Raw genomic sequence first — 21846 nt, 5'->3', positions numbered from 1 at the left:
ATACTATACAGTATTAAACTCTGTGATGTATTTTCTTATCAGGCCTACAATCTGCGACGAACAAGAAGAAAGGCTTATTGGAAATGGAATATCATTGTCATTCATATTGGAAGGAGACTCCGTAGCTCATAAATTCAAAAATGAAACCATTCATAATATAAATGTGAATATGGACTTTGTTCACAAATACATACAGCGCTTCAATGGCCTCAGGGATAATTATAAAACTAATGAGGAGTTGGATTGCAGGCTTATAACCGATCAAAAAGGTATCAATATTCGAATCCTCTGATGTATAATAGAACCCAAGGTTATTCTATTATTTCTCACTTGTGTGTTTTTCATTTGTTTATTCAAACTTTGCAATTTATTTCTTTTTTAATGCATTTCGTTTTGTTCTAGGATACATAATGTAGCCTATCTAATATTTATGTTTTTAGTTCTATTTTTACAGTTTTGGAATCATTTCGGAATCTCTTGTCCCTTTATAAAAGTGAAATAAAGTCTATTGAGTGCGTCATCGAGATTCAATGCATTGGACTGATTGAATTGATAATTACTGACTTCAAAAAGAAAATTCTTCCCTCATCCATAAGATTACTAGAACTCACAGAGGTTTCTCTTCCAAGGTTAGTGGAATTAATGAATTCTATATTGATCCTATGGTCTTTCACTGTAGGACATCAGAGAGACTCCATTGGTGTCCGTGTGTAAAGCAAGCTGGGACACTATAGTCTGTGTAAAATAAGTTGAGACTTGGCCATCCATCCGAAGAAATTTCAGGGTTGCCAAATCGTGTAAAATTGCGACTTTCTTAAATTTTCAATTCAATGTCAGAATTGGATGTAGAATATCATCCCCGATATCCTAGTAGTGCAAAAAAAAGTTTCAGGGTTGAAGGATTAAAAGGAAATTCAACTTTTATGATAAAATTGGAAACATCGCAGATTTGTTTTCTTTTGAATATCACTTCTCTCAGAATCATGGGCCGTCGTAATGCGTAATAATTTTATATCAAATTAATGGAGAGAATGTCTTCTTTCTATTGATGTCTGGATCATTTTTATCCGACCTATAGTTATTTTCAATTAATGATTATGTTCGTCAATATCGAGACATTTCGAGCAGAAAACATGACATTTTTGACATGCTAGAAACGTTTTTGTTTCAAAAGATAAGTAGGTGGTGAAAGCGAGAAAGTTTCTCAGGAATAATTAAAATTATTTTTCCAATTGTCAAACGTACTCGGAAGAACGTATTTTGGCCTCTTAGGAGTTTCAAAGTCAAGGATAGTGTCTGAATGATGTGCAATCATTATGCTATCAATAGCTGGGATTAACATAAACAAAATACAGAACGATTGAAAAATTCAACATAGCAACTGCAAGCCACATGATTATAAATAGTGAAGATGACAACCTCGCCTCGAATAGTCCTTTCTAGAGGTAATCAGCTGCTTGTGTTTGAAATAATTTAGTCAAATATCTGTCAAATTTGAGAAAGTTGCAATTTTAAACGATTTGGCAACCTTGTATTTTGTTCGGATGGAGGGCCAAGTCTAATTTTATTTTACACAGACTGTAGGAATGAAACGAGTAAGACACCAGCCGACCGCCAAAACGTGGTGTCTCGGCGGGTGTCTTGAGTATATGAACGCAATAAGAACTATAATGCCCTGCGACTCGCTTTGTGAGACAGCCTGGTGTACTAATGTATTATGAGTCTAAGCTCAAATCTTGTTTACTTCATACGGCATGTTACAGTACCAATCCGATTATACAATCTGTTATTGCATTACTGGTTTCTCCTTACGATTAAATAGCTAATTGATGATTATTATATTATAATACTTTTTCCAGATATCAAATTTAAATTAAATTTACTTACAAAAAAAACACATATTTATTAGTTATCTAATATATTGTTTCTTAGTACCCTACTTCATAGAAAGATACAGTATAACAATTACCACAGATACAAATAACTCAATTTTTGACAGACTTGGAAAGGAATTGATTGATGCCTTATTAGCCGAGGGACAGGATGCTGCAATGTATCTTGAGATCGAACCAAGGACTACTCAGGACTTTGTCGAATATCTAAGTTTTTTGGAGAAGGTCTCGTTGAGGGTGAGTTTTATGTGTGAGATATTCATTTGAAATAGCGATTATTATCCATTAATTGCATTGAGGGCATAAATCATCTCATAAACTATTCATAATGACAATGGAAACAATAAACAATTATCAGTACAAAATATACATTTTCAATCCATCTAAAATGATTTAATATATCAAAGGATTTAAAAACATAATGGAAATCCAATAACTTTTTTCTAGGTTGAACAAATGGAAAACGAATTGGAATATTGCAGGGAATTGTATGATATTATTGAAGAGTATGAAGTACCATGTGCTCCGGAAGAGATTGAAAATTGTAATGTGAGTATACCGTTACCTATAGTTTGAGAATTTAATGAACTATAGTAGGGTCTCGTTATAAGAAGCGAAACGGGTTTGTATGAAGTAAAATCTTTGGATGAATGTTGCTTCTTACAGCGACTCGATGTTTTATATAGCCTACACCTCAGCTTGTTTGTATAATTTGCTATTTTTGCTTCTCTATTACCTGTCGTATATGGTTCTAAATTCAATTCTTTCCTTATTCTCTCGTCCCTTGTAGGCTTGTTAACATGAATCCGTCTATCTCGTTCATAATTTATTATTTCCTAGCAAATATCATAATAATATTTCCTGATTGATCCCAAGTGATAGGACTGAAGTAAGAAAAGTGATAGGGTGACGTAAATGTTTACAGTATGTAGGCCTTCTATTAGTGGACGGTTTTATTAATATTCAATGAATGTTATGAAATTTAAACTAGGTATAGATCTATAGATCAACATACAACTGATACATATCAATCTACATTACAGTGTTTCAACAGTTGATCAGTTTCAATTAATATGGACAAACCGAATTTGTTTTGCAGACGTTTGGAAGTGTACTGAGCAATCTGCACAATCTAGTTGCAAAAATAATTGAAGATCGTGAGAAAATTATTTCCAAATTCAATGACCAGATGAACAGAGACATAAGCAACCTGAGTGAAGAGGTTGATCATATCAGAAATGAAGCCTTGGTAAATTCTTATTACTAATTTTCCTCTTTGAACTGTTATAATTATATAATTGATTCCTGTTTATCAGTTGATAAACATTTACACAGCTACCGGTGTTTGAGTTGAAGCATCAGTTACTTCATTTCTATTCTCAAGTATTTGGTAAGGTAACTGTAAGTAATATTGGATCAAATACTTTTTAACCATCAAATTAGTAAAATTCAGACTATTTTTATAAAATTACTGTAAATTGAATTATTCAATGAAATTACATAATTTTAGGAATAGCGTAGATAGTAGAGAGTAGGGAGTATCCTACTTGATGGATAGTTTTGTAGACGGTACTTGGAGCTAGGAGTACTCGTAGATGGATCCTTTAGGCCACTATTCTTCAGGTACAATCATGTAAAGTTATTCATAGATAATATAATTTCTCACTTTATGAGCATTCATTCAACATGAAAAAACTACTAACAACTGAAATATATTTGTGGATCTGATAGCAATCAATTTTGCCGGTATCCAATATTGCTGCTTTCACTTCCATTACCAAAGTGAGTTCGATTTTTTTCACCCAATTATGACTTGATGAAAGTGTTTGGAATCAGTAATTAAATTTGGCAATAATTTATTACAGTATAAGCTATGAAGCCTATCATATATTTTTGACAATATCATGTAAACATCCTCTCTATTCTCATAGCAACCTTGGCTAATTGACATAAATTCAAACCCAGAAGACGCGAAATCAGCTCTAACCAGTCTTATAGAGCAGCTGACTGAGTGCCAGAAGAGTGCTAATGAATACAGAGCTCATCAGAAAGCATTCAAGGTACAGTAATAATTTCAATTTGTTCGTTAGATTTTTTATCATGTAAGATTCGATCATCAAAACCAACCTTTGAGATTTAATGTTGGATTGATTCATCTATTTCATTATTGAGTCTCTGCTCGTATTATTGGGGCTCGACAGTCAACGCCGGTTCAGTGCGGCTGTCGTGGCGTGGATCAGGGGGGGAGGGCTTAACTAGGCGGTTTTACTCTATGTCCTTTAGAGGTGTAAGTGTGATGTGTGTGTGTGTGTGTGTGTGTGTGTGTGTTTGTGTGTGCGTGTGTGTGTGAATGTTTTGTGTGAGTGAGATTTATTCACTATTAAGATTTCTTGCTTTTAATTTTCTCTTTTCTTTCCTCTTAATTTATTCAATTTGTAGTGAATTGATTTAGTTGTTTCCTTATAATTTTTAATTATCATTTAATTTCAAATTTTAATGTATATTATTATTTTTATGTAACTTATCATCGTGGGTTAAATGGAAGAGGGGGCTTCTATTGCCTCAATTTCGCCCACATCACTTTTATTGTAAAGTGTAAATAAAAGTCATTTATCTATCTATCTCGGCCCATCACAGATAACGTAACATTGACTACCTACTCATCCTTCCAAGTGACTATGGGCCAAAAGACGAGTCTTCATCTTGAAATAAAGTATTCTTATAATACCTATGATGTATGCTATTTTCTTGTATAGATGATTCATCATTCATTTACAAACTAAACAAAAAAAATAAGTGGGCTAGTTTAAATTATCATAAAAAGTGTATTACTTGAGGATTACATAATATTATTTGATTTTAAATGTGTTGTGAAAGATGTTGTAGCGACTCAACCTCAACCTTCAGATAGACTGTTAATGAATCAAACAATTTTTCAATTTGATTTAATGTTTCCTTTCCTATACTTACCAGTTTTACATTTAAATTTTTCCCAAGGTTGAAGTAACACGATTTGATCGTTTGGATGAGGCCATGAATGATGTCAAGTTGAGACTTCTTCTATGGGAAAGCCTTGAAGGCTGGGGAAATTATGTCAATGAATGGACCTACAATGATTTTGACACTCTCAATCCGGAGGATATGAATCAAGCTACGGCGAAATTCCTGAAAAATTGCTTACAATTTGAAAGAGGCTTGCCGACCAATTTGATTGTGTCAAAATTGAAGGAGAGCGTTGAACTCATGAAAGATAAGGTAAAGTGTTCATAAACTAATACTCAATTTATTTGATCTTCCAATTAGCTGAAATACAAGTGTACTGGATATAAATAAAAATATAAATCCCTTATAAATAAAATCTAGAGTACCCTTTTTAAAATTATTTCGTCATGACATGGAAAAAATAATTTTTCAATCACTTGATAATGGTATCACATAGCCGAACATGTTGTGACGAAATAATTTTAAAAAGGGTACTCAGATTTATATTCAAAATTAGCCCTAAAGAAAAAGACAAGTGTACTGGAATATAAATATTTATTAGTATCTTACATGAAACTGATGCACTACATTTTTTTCAATTTCAAGATTCTTAACATTGTTCAATTTTCAAATGAATTTTTCAGCTTCCAATCATCACTTCATTGAGAAATCCCAACATGAAGCCTCGGCATTGGTTGAAAGTTGAAGAAATTTTGAACTACAAGTTTTCGCCTGGTGAGAAGAAAACACTTAAACTATTGGAAGATATCGGAGCATTTTTGTCTGCGCAAGAACTCCAAGAAATATCAGGTCAAGCCAGCTCTGAAGCTAGCCTTGAAGCTTTGTTAAAAAAGGTTTGTAAAAATGGTTTAATGGGTTTTCCTTTCTTGAGTATTAACACATAATTACCATCAATGATTACTCAAACTCTTCCATTCCTAGCCCTATAATTCAATCTTAAAACAAACTATTTCAATTAAATTCTTCCATTCGTGGAGAAAATCGTAAACCTTGATATTTAAACTCAAATTAAATTAATATAGTAGGAAATTTCAATAGAAATATAATAAAATGAAGATTGATTCGTAAATCGTAATTATGCACCTCATGTCAAATGATTATCATATATTAAGATTATTTTGTATATGCAAAATGTCAATATTTTATATCATTTTCATATTATCCTTTTATTCTTCAAAAATAATAGGAATAGGAATAATTTGTTAAAATATTAGTATCAATATTTATATCAACACTTTCTACTAATTATTCTCCGTTATCAATAACTAATAAAAATACTGTGTTTTAATAAGTGATAAACATTGAAAAAACAATAATTTAAAAAAATTATATGCTATAATTCAAACATTAATTGTCATTTTTCCACTATAAGGAGATAGATGCTGGCGATAGGAAAGTTGAATTATTAAGTGAAATATTTGGCTTACTGTGATTTGCAGGTTGAAGATGCATGGAACTCATTGGAATTCAGTGTGTTGCCTCACCGAGATTCGAAACAAGTGTTCATACTTGCTGGACTGGAGGAGGTTCAGGCGGCGCTTGATGAGAGCAACATCAATATAATGACAATTGCCAGCTCGCGACATGTGGGGCCCATAAAGACACGAGTCGATGGATGGTCCAGCAAACTCGATCTTTTCGCAAGAACTTTGGTAAATCAGTGAAAAATTATACAAAGTATTTCTGTAAATTACTCACTCTTGAGAAGGGATAGAGATAGAGTTTCAATCAATGACGTTCATCCTCGGCACATGGAGCTAGGAATTGTCCAACTTCTCAAGCCACGGTCAAATCAAATCAAATTCTTTATTTACACAATGTTGTACAAAAGTAAACTGTAGGCTACACAGAGGAATACGTTCGATGTCATACCCATGTTTGGACTGTTTTTTAAACGTTCCTGGCGGCATTACGTATTTAATGTTTTTTTTGTGAAATTTCAATAGATCTGTTTCAAGGAGTTTGATTGTTGGTTAGTGGAGGTGACGACATTTAGCTGTACTTGGCTTTCTGCGCTTATATTCAATTACTTCTATTGTCTACTTCTCAATACTGTTCTTCAAGTAGTTCTCATATGAAAAATGATGATACTTGAAGCTACATCTGAAGTTCTCGTCTATAGTGTGTCAGCAGGAATCTAATGAGCAAGACCGATTCACAGTAGCCACTTAACATCTCTAAGAGTAGGTACCAATAAAGATGATAATACTGATGAACTGAATAATCACGTGATTCAGTGTGAATGAAAGCACTGAGAACTGGTAGCCTATTTACTTGATCACCAAGTAAGAGCTGATATGAGTTATCATTTTTATAAGCACACAATCGCAAATCCTTTTTATTGTTATCTCTTCTTTCGATGAACAATATAGGCCTATTCATTTTTCAAATAGTTAGTTTAGAATATTGTTTCTAGAGAATATCCTTGTACAGTAATGTAATATGCAGCTGAATTATTCAGTAATTAGTTAAACTGAAATTCATTATTCATTTATTAATATGAAGTTCATTCACTCAATTTTCAGGATGAGTGGTTGACTTGTCAAACAAACTGGCTCTATCTTGAGTCGATATTTTCTGCGCCCGACATCCAACGTCAGCTTCCTTATGAATCGAAACTTTTCATGGCTGTTGACCGATCGTGGAAGGAAATTATGCGCCGAACAGCCAAGGTTATTAAGTTCAATTCTATCCCTCTGGTAGATGCATAGACTTGTCTAATATTACTGATTTCACCGTGAACTATTTGAACTAATACTATAGTTAGTAAAGGACCAGCAACCATATTAAAGCTGTATCGCATCTCAATTCCAACATATATATTTCAGTATATTAAATTTAAGAGTAAACTTTTTTCAATTTTCAGAATCCATTAGCGATGCCTGCTTGCACATATCCAGGATTGTTGGAAACGTTCCAGAATAATAACAGTTTACTGGATCAAATCATGAAATGTCTAGAAGCTTACTTGGAAACAAAGCGAGTTGTATTCCCTCGTTTTTATTTCTTGTCTAATGATGAACTTATTGAAATTCTTGCTCAGGTAATTGTTCTCATTTATTATAAAGAATTCCATTTTTATAAATGAGTCGATAGTATCTTTGTGATTAGAAGATTGAAATGTAATATGTTGCTATTATAGGATCTACAGTCTTTCCATCTACATAAACGTTTGATGATCATGAGTTTGTAATTTTATGTTTTGAAAATCACAATGTGAAAAATCCTAACATGTTCTTGTTCTAGCTCACAAAAATGTATTGAAATTCATTAAAGATAATTTATGTAGGGTACAGAACAGTACTGTGTAGTAGTGAATGAGACTCAATGTGAAGACTTCAAAGATAACGTTCATGGTATATGCAAAATAAATTGTACAATATTCAAATATGTCTGATGAAAATTTTTTCAGACAAGAAACCCGTTCGCCGTACAACCACATTTGAGAAAATGTTTCGATGCAATAGCCAAATTGGAGTTTGGAGTGAAAAGCCTTGAAGGTAATGCAGAAGAAGCAGCCACTGAAATGGTCAAGTCAACTGAATACACCACTGATATCATTGCTATGATCTCACCAGAGGGTGAGAGGGTTTCACTTGGAAAGGTAATTAATGTATTTGGATTATTATTTCTATGTTCACAATGCTTGGTTTCTATTGTCAAATATATGTCATGATCTGCATCGTGGGGTCGTGTCTGTATTTATGCACTATCTCTGTTTAAACGGGGATTTTGCCCACAACTTCATTATTACATCATTAATGATGTTTTAGATTAGATTAATGTTAAACTTGGATGTTTCATATGACTAAAAACTATGGGTATTATATTATGGTACCATATTATCTAAACCATATACATAGCTTCCACTAAACATACACAAAGCTCGTTTTCTTTAACATAAAGTTTATTCTCTTTATTTCTCATAGGGATTGAAAGCAAGAGGCAATGTTGAAGATTGGCTTGGCAAAGTAGAACAATCCATGTTCAGCTCGCTTCATAAACAGATGAAAGAGTCATTGGATGACTTCAAGGAGAAGAAGAGATCTGAATGGGTTCTGTTACATCCTTCTCAGGTGAATTTATATTCAATTCTATTGGAATATAGATGACATTATAAATTACTAGCAGATATCCCGTGCTTTACACGGGGGAAATTTTGTGTTGTAAAATGCAATTACCTTATGTCCAGGAAACATAAAAAATATTCATTATTTTGTGAAAATTAAATTGTGCTTGACAATCTTTAACAGAGTTGAATATTTCCAGCAAAGATAAATGAGTTTTATAGATCTTGAACCCACAACCTTTGATTCATGAACCTTGCGCGCTACCAACTAAGCTATGGAGCTACTTGGAGAAAGCTCTCCTTGGTTGGGCTTTTATTCAAGTTAGGATTGCGATTAATCAAATAGTCTTTTTAAAAAATGAATTTAGTTGTTAACCACATATTACTAAAATTTTATATCTCGCGATAGAGCTCCGTTCACTATGTCCGCTAGCTTGGAACTGACTACTAAATTCAATGTTACCTTCCACTACAACTATGCTACATCAACAATAATGGAATGAGGAGTGCTGACTATATAAGTAATTAGCTATATAACTTATATACGTAAACTATGAGTCACAGATTGAATAAATTTGTTTTGATTTTATATTAGAATTGATTTTAATAACAATGAAGGGAAAAGTTTTCTTCAAGTTACAAGTTTTTCTTTTTTTTAAGTTCATGTCCAACCTCGGTAAATTTAGAATCTTTATGAAATATTGCAAGTTAATCAGTCGTTAGTTCATAAGCGATAATGCGTCATTCGTTTTTTCCTTTCCAGTACATGTATGTATTAATAAGCCAATACCTTCCTTCTTTATAATATTATAGATTTATGAAATCAGATTCCAATGCTGAGTAATTTGTTTGTGTTAACATGGTTTTTATCATGATGTTTCACTCCAAACAAATTATTGTTATTGAATTAATTTCTAACTTCACTATTATAATAATTATTCAAAGATTAATATCTTATGGTTTCTTGCAATTTCTCACAAAAACTGTTAAAACTATTATATAATAAGAAATCGATTTTCAGATTGTATTGACTATTTCGCAAGCCATGTGGTGTAGAGATGTTCAAGAAATATTTACTACAAATAACAATGGAACTAGTATTGATATGAAACTGGAAGCATTCGAGAAAAAATGTTACAAAGTAAGTAAGCAATTTCAATATTTAATTTTATTGAAAAATGAATAGCATGTTATGAATATCCAATTTGTGTTGGAAATCGAATCTGAATAAAGTTAGTTTCAATTCAACCTTCCAACAGTAGAAGTCAGTAGATGTGGATAGTGGAACATAAATATGATAGACGTGATTAAACTGTGATGTTTAGGATTTGAACCAATTGGCGGCAATGGTGCGCGGAGATTTGGATCGATTGAAGAGGATGATACTGTGTTCGCTCATCACCATAGACGTACATGCAAGGGACATTATAACGTCAATGGTTCACAATAAAGTGAGATCAAGGTATGCCAAATAAATCACTGAAACTTTAAATAAACAACTTCCTTATCTTACATGAAGATGATGTATAAATATAAAGCCAATTGATAATTTCTCAAATAGATATTGTCTTACCTGTCAATTATTTAGAGAATAATTTGAAAATGATTAGGAATGATTGTGTGTGTGTGTGTGTGTGTGTGTGTGTGTGTGTGTGTGTGTGTGTGTGTGTGTGTACACGATATCTCATCTCCCAATTGACGGAATGACTTGAAATTTGGAATGTAAGGTCCTTACAATATAAGGATCCGACACGAACAATTTCGATCAAATGCGATTCAAGATGGCGGATAAAATGGCGAAAATGTTGTCAAAAACAGAGTTTTTCGCGATTTTCTCGAAAACGGCTCCAACGATTTTGATTAAAGTTATGCCTAAAATAGTCATCGATAAGCTCTATCAACTGCCACAAGTCCCATATCTGTAAAAATTTCAGGAGCTCCGCCCCATCCATGCAAAGTTTGATTTTAGATTCTCAATTATCAGGCTTCAGATACAATTTAAACAAAAAATTTCGAGTGGAAAAGATTGAGCATGAGAATCTCTACAATTCATGATCAGTAACATTTTCACCTAAAATCAAAAATAAGCTCGAAATTTGAGAAAATGTGATTATCCAATGGCAAACTGTTAGCAACTGTTGATTCTATTAAATGATTCACTATGAAGAGATAGCAGACCTCGTGTGTCTCCAGCGTTATTGCTCTGTCACCAGCTGGCTCAAATCTTTGAATAATAGACTTGAGATGCGCGGGAACACTAGCGTCAGGTGATCAATTTTCATAACGGCAAGGAAAGTTGTGTGAGTGCGCCACACCAGATTTTTAAATTCAAAATTTTAAATCATCATTCCTGGACCGAAAATCATGTAACGAAGCAGTGTGTGATTACAACCAATAACCTTATCTTTTGGACAACATTAACATTTTATCAAAATTTTTGGAGAGAAATAGTACAGGCTCAGCCTAATTTTTCCTCCAATGTCATAATTGTATTATGATTATAGTATTTTATACAATAAATGAATAAATAAAATAAATTGGATTGAATTTTTATTTTTAACGTGTCTATTGAAAAAAGTTTTTATTTAAGGGTATAGAGTCACCTGAAATATAAACTATAGTGATATGAAATGAAAACTCACAATATTATCTTATCCTACCTGATCGTATAAATTTTTTTGTGATAGTTAACAAAACACATTTATAATGTGTTATAAACTAGTAGTTCTGTGAACAATAGACCTCACGCAGTTTTCTCTTCTACAATTAGGCCTATCTAGCTATTTGATTATGAATGATTCTATAGTCTGATTAATCCTATCTTCAGAGTAGATGATATATATATATATATATTATATATATATATATATAAGACACTTTAAAGTTTGTAATATAAATTAAAACAGGAGACACGATATAAATAGATTGAAAACACTTAAAAACTTACATTAGAAATGGGGGAAATTTTCGGAGACTGTTTCTCCTTTCTCAACCGAGAAGACTCAGTTGTGTCAACCGTGAGTCTTCTACTCGGTTGAGAAAGGAGACACAGTCTCCGAAAATTTCCCCGATTTCTAATGTAAGTTTTTAAGTGTTTTCAATCTATTTATATCGTGTCTCCTGTTTTAATTTATATATATATATATAATATATATATATATATATATATATATATATATAGTGATATCGGAGTATGGAGGAAATTCCTTTTTCTTTCATATTATCCTTAAAATGCAAAATTTCAAAAAAAAACTTGTGTATACATCGACGTGCAGTTAAATCAGGAATATTCCTGCCAAATCTCATAGAATTCTAAACGCGTTTGGCCGTAAATGCGTTACATACAGACGAAAGAAAATCCGAGTTAAAACATAGACCTCACTGTGTTCTGTCAATAACAATAAATTATTTTTAGTGGTGGTTGATATTGTCAATTTCTGATAAACTTCAGAGTTTAACAGTTCACCAGAGTTTGACAGTGGTATAGCAAGTAAAACCGATATCTCGTTATATTGATAAATTTGTGTCAGTGATGATTACAAGTTTTTCTATACAAAATCTCTTATAAATGAAAAACCTATGATTAAATATCTATCTATGGTACCGGTATAGGTGAATATAAGCAATAATCTGATTTTTTGAAAATATATATGGTACCGGTATAGGTAAATATGAACAATAATTTGGCTGACTATTTTCATTGTTGTGAATATTTTGAATACGTTTACTGAAATTCTCTTCTGAAAACTTGCAGCGATAATTTCGAATGGCAGAAGCAACTGCGCTACTACTGGGAAACAGACATCAACAACTGTGTGGCTCGCATGTCGAACGCGCGCTACGTGTATGGCTTCGAGTACCTGGGTGCGTCGCCGCGTCTGGTCATCACTCCCCTCACCGACAAGTGCTACCTCTGCCTGATGGGTGCTCTCCAGCTCGATCTTGGTAAATACTATTTCTCAGCTTGTTCAACTCAATACATTTTATAACTTAACTAAAAGCGTTATTCGGCAATGCCTTGAAAGATATTTTTGTTTCAAGGACAAAGCCCTTTGTAGTTTTATCACAAGTTTGATGAATTTAGGACAGGAGAAATACAGTTAACTATTCCGTATTTTCATAGGGGGAGCACCCGCGGGTCCGGCTGGCACTGGGAAAACTGAAACAACAAAGGATCTGGCTAAATCGCTAGCAATCCAGTGTGTTGTCTTCAATTGTTCGGAAGGTTTAGATTACAAGGTAATGCCAATAATATTCAATTTCATTCATTCTATTTACACAATCACAACATCAAATAAATGATTGGGAGAGAATCAACAGGATAAACACAAAACTGTTTCTCTTCCTAATTTTGATTAAAAAAAAATAATAGTTCAAATGAGGTGGTGTAAACATCTGCCATTGGATAGCCCATATTACAAACGAGAGCAGAGGACTGTCGATAAATTTAAAAAGAGCAAAATATTGAATGATAATATGCTAGAATAAAGAGAGCAATAATTAATAGATTGAATGTAGTAAGTAATATTTTCAGCATTAAATTTATACCAGAAGTGACTTATTTGGTTACTCACCAGCAAGTAGTTTTCTTCAAATACTAAATACCAATTTACTCCAGGAATTGGAATTAGGTTTGTGGCAGGACGAGACGGAGTCGGGAAAAGGTGTTGGCCTCTCTTGTACATCTGCTACCCCTATCCGATGTATGTTAATTCTGACATCAATTTAATTACTGATCAGTCCGAAATTTGCTTGGAAGATAACTTTACTATATTGACTATTACTTTACACAGCTGTACAATTCAAAGTCCGATCGCACTAGTTGAATATTTCAATACATATATTCACAAATAACAAGGAAAAAACTGTACTTTTCCCCAAATTGGGACAGTTAATATATCGATAATAATTTTAACACACCGACGAACGTGTAAAATTGAATTTCAACAGCAACAATCGAAAAAACAACAACGATCCTGCTTTTTCACCGTCCGATCCGAGCTGACAAATTCAACTGGCGATTATGCGATAGAATAATCTAAATACTAACTTATCCGCTAGGGCGCAGCAGCTGCCGGCCTCGCCACTACAACTGCCGCGAGACTCAAAACTAATTTAAAACTAGACTTAATCTAAATACGCTAAAGGGCGTCACCATTCCCCCCACCCTGAAACGTAGTTTTCAGCCACGATTTTGGCCAAAACTAGACAAAACAAAACAAACCGAAAGAAAATTAAGACGACAAAAGAAAAATGCTAACACAACAAAACGAACAATAATTCTTATCCTAAGAATTATTGTGTTGGCAATGGAAACAATTTGGTGGCAGGACGTTTGAAACGACCAGTAGCTAAACGTACTACTGCCACACGTATGACACCATCGGCTCCATGAAACACTTCCTCAATGATTCCTAGAGGCCACTTCAATGGGGGTAGATTAGGCTGATCCACTATCACAACCGTTCCAACAGTGAGAGGAGGTGATGACTTGGACCACTTTCCACGTACTTGTAATTCATGGAGATACTCCTTTCTCCACCTATTCCAAAACGATTGAACAAGCTGGTCGATGAGTTCGTAACGAGTGAGACGATTGACGGGAATGTCGGTCACATCCTTCATTGGAAAAGCCGTCAACGGTGTCAACTTCAAAAAATGAGCCGGAGTTAAGGCGAGAGGTTCGTTCGGATCCTCGCTCTAAGGGCACAACGGCCGAGAGTTCAACACCGCCTCCACTTGAACCAACGCAGTATTCATCTCCTCATAGGTCAATAATTGATCGCCAATCACCTTTATCAAATGCGACTTGACCGATTTTATGTTGGCTTCCCAAATTCCACCGAAATTTGGGGAAGCAGCGGGAATGAATTTCCAATCCACTCGATAATCAGCCAGCTCATTAGTAATTGTATTTTGAAATTCCGACGAATCCAATAATTTCGCTAACTGTACCAGCTGTGCATGCGCACCAATGAAATTTGTACCATTATCGGAATAAATTACACGGCAAGGTCCACGTCGAGATAAAAATCGGCGAAATGCTGAAAGAAACATCGGCGTAGATAAATCAGAAACCAATTCTATGTGCACAGCCTTTGTTGACATACAAACAAATAGACAAATGTATGCTTTGAGGATGAGTGGATTTCTGCGTCGAGCCATTGTGATGCGTACAGGCCCACCGTAATCAACACCACACTGTCCAAACGGTTTACTCTGGAGTACCCTGCATGCAGGCAAATCACCCATTTTGGGAGGTGTTACGCTAGGCCGACATCGGAAACACCTATTGCATTCTTGAATACGACTCCGAATGACCACACGAGCAGAAAATATCCAGAACCTCTGTCTTATTAACGACATTAATAGACGAGGACCAGCATGACAATTTTTTCGATGATAATGATCGACAAGAGGGTGATGAAAGGATCACTCTTAGGCAAGACAATAGGGTGACAGCTGTCAAAATCCATGTCTGAGTTCGGCAAACGACCACCAACTCGAATTAACTCCTTGTCTATAAACGGTGACAAACGCTGAAATTTGGGGGCACAATCTTCACCCTTTTTTAGTTGAACAAGCTCACGTGAAAAATGAATTCTCTGTACGACTCTACACAAATATCTCTCCGCCGCATCGAATTCCAGTTCACCTGCTTCGGCAATATTCGCACTGCCTTCAATACTAGTATCATGATACGAAGCAAACGTTGATAGTCAGAGCATTTCTCAATCAAATTATATATTACATTATCTGAAACACTTTCAGATTGAACAACCGTGACAACATTTGAAGATTTCATTTCAGGTGGACACTCTATTTCTTCAATTTCAAATTTTACAGGCCAGTGATTTTCCTCCATAGTCAACCAGTGGGGTCCTGTCCACCATGTCTCGTGATTAATGAGATCCATTGGTTTAAGACCACGCGATAAACAATCGCCGGGATTTTCCTCACCAGAAACATGCATCCAACAATCGATGCGTGAGTTTTGAATTTTCGAGACTCGATTAGCCACGAACGTTTGCCAACGCGACGGCGAACCTCTTATCCAATGGAGAACAACAGTTGAGTCCGACAAAGCGACAACTCGGACGATTTTACAACGAAGTTCGAGGACAGAGAGGGTAGCTTCAAGTAGATTGACTAGGAGAAGAGCAGCGCACAATTCCAATCTCGGTATTGATAGAGTTTTCCCCGGTGCAACCTTTGATTTTCCACACAGCAGCGTTACTGTTGAAGAACTACCATCTTCTTCCTGTGATTTCAAATAGATCACAGCTCCATAGCCAGACTGACTTGCATCGCAAAAACAAATTAATGTAATCTTGGAACCAACAAATACTCCTAAGTGACGAGGAATGGACAAATTCGACAAAGATTGAAATTCTGTTTGACATATCTCCCACTGAGATGCAATAGAATCAGGCGGTTTTTCATCCCAATCTGAACCAATACGCCATAATTCTTTTATAAGACATTTCAAAAACAACGTGAGAGGAGCCACTAGTCCTAGAGGATCATTGAGACTTGTCATCAGCTCCTGAATTTTGTAACTTCTCGTGCGTGTCGTCAGCTAGGCTTGTATATTAAACCTGTCTATTCAACTGTCACTGGGTTTGGCGGTCAATCAAGCAAGGTTCAAGGTCGAGCGTCGTTCACAATTCGTTCTCACGCTGACACTACATTTTCGTTTGCTGTTGATGCGTTGGTAGTTGAAAAAATACTTGACAGATTACCATCTCGTGAAGTTGATGTGTCTAAGTTGTCCTACTTGAAATCATTGAAATTGGCGGATGATAAATTTTTCATCCCTGGAAAATTGGATGGTATTTTGGGTGCCGAATTCTTTCCCGATCTTATCAATAATTACCAATCTCATCAAGAGGTAGGTTCAGTCAAATTAGTTGACAGTAAACTGGGTTTTATTGTTATGGGTCGAGCCCCAGTTTTGAACTCGTCACAAAATAAAAAATTCAATAATTGTTTGCTCGTCTCTAGTCCACCTTTGAATGACCTAGTACAGAGGTTTTGGGAGGTTGAAGATTGTCCTAAATCGGGGAATGATCTTACACCTGCCGAGTTGGATTGTGAAAATAATTTTCGTTCGTCTGTTTGTCGTTTGGAATCAGGTCGATTCGTGGTATCCTTGCCGTTTGAAAAATCAGCTGATTGTTTGGGTGATTCATATTCTATGGCTAAACGGAGATTGACAAATTTGGAAAATCGTCTCGCTCGCTCCAAAGATATGAAGATCGCATACCACGAAATAATGTTGGATTATTTGCGCCAAGGGCACATGACCTTGATTGAAGATCAGGAAAATAAACAGGGGTATTATATTCCTCACCACGCAATCGTGAAGGCTCGTAGTACTACTACACCTGTAAGAATCGTTTATGATGCAAGCGCTAAAACTACGACTGGTTTGTCATTGAATTCGATTCTCCATGCTGGTCAGAAGTTACAGACGAACATTTTCGTGTTGCTATTGAATTTTTGTCTTTTTGCAATTGGAGTGACAGGTGATTTGAAACAGATGTATCGTCAAATATTTGTGAGTGAATCTTGCCGTGAATTTCAGCGGGTGTTATGGAGATTTTCGGTAGACGATCCTGTTGAAACCTATGAAATAAATTGTGTCGTATTTGGTATCACTTCCTCTCCGTACTTGGCTTTGAGAACTATCCATGAGTTGGTTGAGAGGGAAGGCGATAATTTTCCGGATGCTAAAGCTCGCATTCCTACAGATATGTTCATGGACGATTTGGTAACGTCTGTCCCTTCTGTAAGTGACGCGAAAAAATTGTGTAGTCAGGCCAAAGAGCTGTTTAAAGCTGGTGGATTTGAATTGACTAAGTTTGCGTCAAATTCAGTAACTTCCAGAAGTGACTTATTTGGTTACTCACCAGCAAGTAGTTTTCTTCAAATACTAAATACCAACTTACTCCAGGAATTGGAATTAGGTTTGTGGCAGGACAATACGGAGTCGGGAAAAGGTGTTGGCCTCTCTTGTACATCTGCTACCCCTATCCGATGTATGTTAATTCTGGCATCAATTTAATTACTGATCAGTCCGAAAATTGCTTGGAAGATAACTTTACTATATTGACTATTACTTTACACTGCTGTACAATTCAAAGTCCGATCGCACTAGTTGAATATTTCAATATATATATTCACAAATAACAAGGAAAAACTGTACTTTTCCCCAACTTGGGACAGTTAATATATCGATAATAATTTTAACACAACGACGAACGTGTAAAATTGAATTTCAACGGCAACAATCGAAAAAACAACAACGATCCTGCTTTTTCACCGTCCGATCCGAGCTGACAAATTCAACTGGCGATTATGCGATAGAATAATCTAAATACTAACTTATCCGCTAGGGCACAGCAGCTGCCGGCCTCGCCACTACAACTGCCGCAAGACTTAAAACTAATTTAAAACTAGACTTAATCTACTAAATACGCTAAAGGGCGTCACCAGCCATAATAATCACAGAAATTTATAGAATATTACCTTCACTTCTGCACAGGAAGCTAATCATATTAGCTGTACTTTACCTAGCACTGTAATCCAAGCAGTTGTGGCAAAAAGCCGTCCAATATTTATTTCCACTTACTATAGTTTGTAGAACACAAATTTTCCTCAATAAAGTCGATAACTGACTAAAATATAATAGTTTTTTTTTTCATTTTTTCATTCATTTTCCATTTTTTGACTCAAAGTAATCTTCAATCAAAATACAGTACAATTTAAACTTGTTAAACATTGGAACTTTAACCTTTGTTTTAGAACAATCATTATGATAAAATTGGAAACATCGCGGATATTTGTTTTTCTTTTGAATATCACTTCTCTCAGAATCATGGGGCGTCGTAATGCGTAATAATTTATCAAATTAACGGGGAGAATGTCTCCTTTCTATTGGTGTCTGGATAATTTTTATCCGACCAATAGTTAATTTTTAATTAATGTTTATGTTCGTCAATGTCGAGATATTTCAAGCAGAGAACTTGAAATTTTTGACATGCTGGAAACTTTTTTGTTTCAAAAGATAAGTGGGTGGTGAAAGCGTGAAAGTTTCTCAGAAATAATTGAAATTATTTTTCCAATTGTCAAACGTACTCGGAACAACGTAATTTGGCCTGTTAGTAGTTTCAAAGTCAAGGATAGCGGCTGAATGGTGTGCCACCATAGGCTATCAATAGCTGGGATCAACAAAAGCAAAATACAGAACGATTAAAAAATTCAGCTACTGCATGCCAGATATGATTATAAAATAGTGAAAATGACAACCTCGCCTCGAATAATCCAAGCAGTGTTTCATTACAGCCTTTCTACACCTTTTCCAACTGTATTTGAGAAAGTATCAATTGTAATTGAGAATAGTCATTTGTATTTGAGAAAACTTCAGATGTAAATGAGAATAGTCAATTGTATTTGAGAAGTCATCACTTGTAATTCAGAATAGTGAGTTTTATTTGAGGAAGCATCATTTCAATTTGAGAACATACGATTTGAAATCGAGAAGTTGTCAGTTGTAATTGAGAAATGATTTTAGAGAACCAGCTGACCTTCTTCACATTTTCACGTTCTCATTGTAGCTGTTCATTTGCTTACTTCTGAGGTCGATTTGCGTAGACTTGAGGATTTTCTTGTTAAAAAAGTGTGTTTTGGGTGTTTAAAGTTCTTGAAAGATTACATAGTTTGATGAGCATGTGGTGAATTATGTGAGAAAGTGTAACTTGGAGAGCGACTTGTTTGAACTGTACTGAAGGCTGGAGCTAAAAGACAATTGCGGTATTTGTCGTGTGAATATGGTAAGAAAATCAGTTGTAAGGTTAATGTCATGTCGACATCTATTTTACAAGGCATTTGTAGGAAATCAGCGTCAGTTGATTAATCAAAACGAAGATCAATGTACAATATGCCGCCAAAACATTGATCATGTGGATGATGTTGAAAGAGATGTCTATTCAAAGCATGTCAATAAAGATAGGCAGAGGATCGTTTCAGCGGCAAACAGGGGAGAGGATTGGGCGGCTTTGTGTGCACAATTAAATGTGCCGTACAAAACTGGGTATCGGTGGATCAGATCCGGCGAAGACGTTTCCCTACCCAAAGGAGGAAAGAAACCAAAGATTCTCTCAACAGAAGAAATTGATGTGGTCACGAGTTGGGTAGAGACTGATTCAGGTCTCACCTTGAAACAAATCAAAGCAAAGATCTGGACTGCTTTCAATAAAATTATTTCTACATCAACTAGGAAATTACCTTGAGAATAGAGTTTTTAGAGTCAAACAATGTCACTATGAACCAGTGGCAATGAACACAATTGAAAACAAGACAAGGCGAGCTGAATATGTCCGTAAATTGAACGAACTACTACAACAAGGGAAACAAGTAGTTTGGTTGGATGAAATAAACTTCAATCTATTTTGTAGGCGTAGAAGAGGACGCTCTAGGGCTGGGAACAGAGCAGTGCAAAGGCTCCCTTTGCGAGCAAAGGACCAAACGTACATTTGATTTCTGCGATTTCAGCAGCAGGCGTTTTAGCTGTCGATCGCAGAAAAGGTTCATTCACCAATGAGTTAGCGAATTCTTGGGTTGAAATTCTTCTGGGAAAATGGCAAGACAATGGCAATCGGCTCCAGGATCTGGTTATTGTTGTTGACAATGCGCCTTGCCACAGCCAGCTAGAGGCAGTAATCAACCAAACTCAAGCAACACTACTGCGATTGGCACCTTACTCACCTTACTCACCTGAATCCGGTAGAGACAATTTGGTCAAAAGTTGAGGCGTATGTGAAGGCGAACCTTTGAATTCCACAAGTGCAACCTCCAGGAGTAGGAGAGCAAAGACTTGTTTATTTATAAAATGTGATTGACGAGGCAAAAAATACTATTGTTGGCGGTGATTGTGCTAGAGCTGTCCAACATACTACAAGCATCCATCCTGCAGCCTTAGAAATGGAAGATATTATGCAAGTTGGAAAATAATGGAATAGGAACATTCTATGCATCCTATATTACTGGTACAAAGATTATTAACCTATAAGGACTTACTGAATATACAATTTCTACTATTTCATTATTTTTCATGCCTTTATCATATACTTCGATTTTATTAGACTATAGTTAATGTGTCAATTGTTTTTCCTTTCATTTTTTCTATCAAACTTGTAAATAAATTACGTTCAATTTTGTTATGAACGCCAACTTATTCTTATTAATTGAAAGCGATACGGTATCGTACACTGCAGCAAAATATCTTTCTCTTTCTGATGACAGTATGGTATGTAAGAAAGTGCGAGCTGGGTAACTTACTCAGGTATAGACTTGCAGTGCACTGGTTGGTAACTCATCAAAAGGTGTATCATTTTGTGATGAAGTAATTGAAATAAAATCAAAATAAATCATTAAAATAGCAGGCCCATATTATGAATAATAATGGGAGCGAAAGATGCGTTTTTCAGATAGGCCTATGATTATTTAAAAAACATTGACCGGTAGAGGACACCAAACTCGCCCGCCCCTCATTGAGGAATGATACAATATTTTGCCTAATTACAATACGGTATCCAAATTTCAAGTTATATTAAAGTTTTTTCGTATTGGACGATTACAAAAAAGGAAATTATAATTTAAAAACAAAATAAAACTGGAGAAATTTACCAATGAACAATATTTTTTTCTGTGAAGTGATAATATTGAGTGAGAGCAAAGAGCTGTTACATAACTATTTCAATTAGGCACAATTCAATAACCTCTGAAGGAATAAATGCTCAGTTGTAAGTATCATTAACATAAGTAGAATTTTTACTGTAGTTTGAAGTCTCAAATTTATCTTAGCTGCGAGTCTCAACT

General features: G+C 35.0%; 1 protein-coding gene across 1 annotated transcript in view; it reads left to right on the top strand.

Annotated features, from left to right (window-relative positions):
* Nucleotides 1-21846, top strand: part of LOC111061278 (dynein heavy chain 6, axonemal-like) — a 182765-nt gene that overhangs the window by 14615 nt on the left and 146304 nt on the right. The window contains exons 11-27 of the mRNA XM_039430794.1: nucleotides 43-269; nucleotides 455-629; nucleotides 2000-2129; nucleotides 2340-2441; nucleotides 2992-3141; nucleotides 3824-3952; nucleotides 4890-5147; nucleotides 5519-5728; nucleotides 6335-6547; nucleotides 7421-7567; nucleotides 7762-7938; nucleotides 8308-8499; nucleotides 8825-8971; nucleotides 9986-10105; nucleotides 10290-10426; nucleotides 12719-12909; nucleotides 13088-13203. Coding sequence (XP_039286728.1) covers nucleotides 43-269; nucleotides 455-629; nucleotides 2000-2129; nucleotides 2340-2441; nucleotides 2992-3141; nucleotides 3824-3952; nucleotides 4890-5147; nucleotides 5519-5728; nucleotides 6335-6547; nucleotides 7421-7567; nucleotides 7762-7938; nucleotides 8308-8499; nucleotides 8825-8971; nucleotides 9986-10105; nucleotides 10290-10426; nucleotides 12719-12909; nucleotides 13088-13203 — 2821 coding nt within the window. The remainder of the gene's footprint in view (nucleotides 1-42; nucleotides 270-454; nucleotides 630-1999; nucleotides 2130-2339; nucleotides 2442-2991; nucleotides 3142-3823; nucleotides 3953-4889; nucleotides 5148-5518; nucleotides 5729-6334; nucleotides 6548-7420; nucleotides 7568-7761; nucleotides 7939-8307; nucleotides 8500-8824; nucleotides 8972-9985; nucleotides 10106-10289; nucleotides 10427-12718; nucleotides 12910-13087; nucleotides 13204-21846) is intronic.

Source organism: Nilaparvata lugens, chromosome 6 (assembly GCF_014356525.2).
Source record: "Nilaparvata lugens isolate BPH chromosome 6, ASM1435652v1, whole genome shotgun sequence".
In the NCBI taxonomy this organism is placed as follows: Eukaryota; Metazoa; Arthropoda; class Insecta; order Hemiptera; family Delphacidae; genus Nilaparvata; species Nilaparvata lugens.
This window is presented reverse-complemented; position numbering and strand designations above follow the sequence as displayed.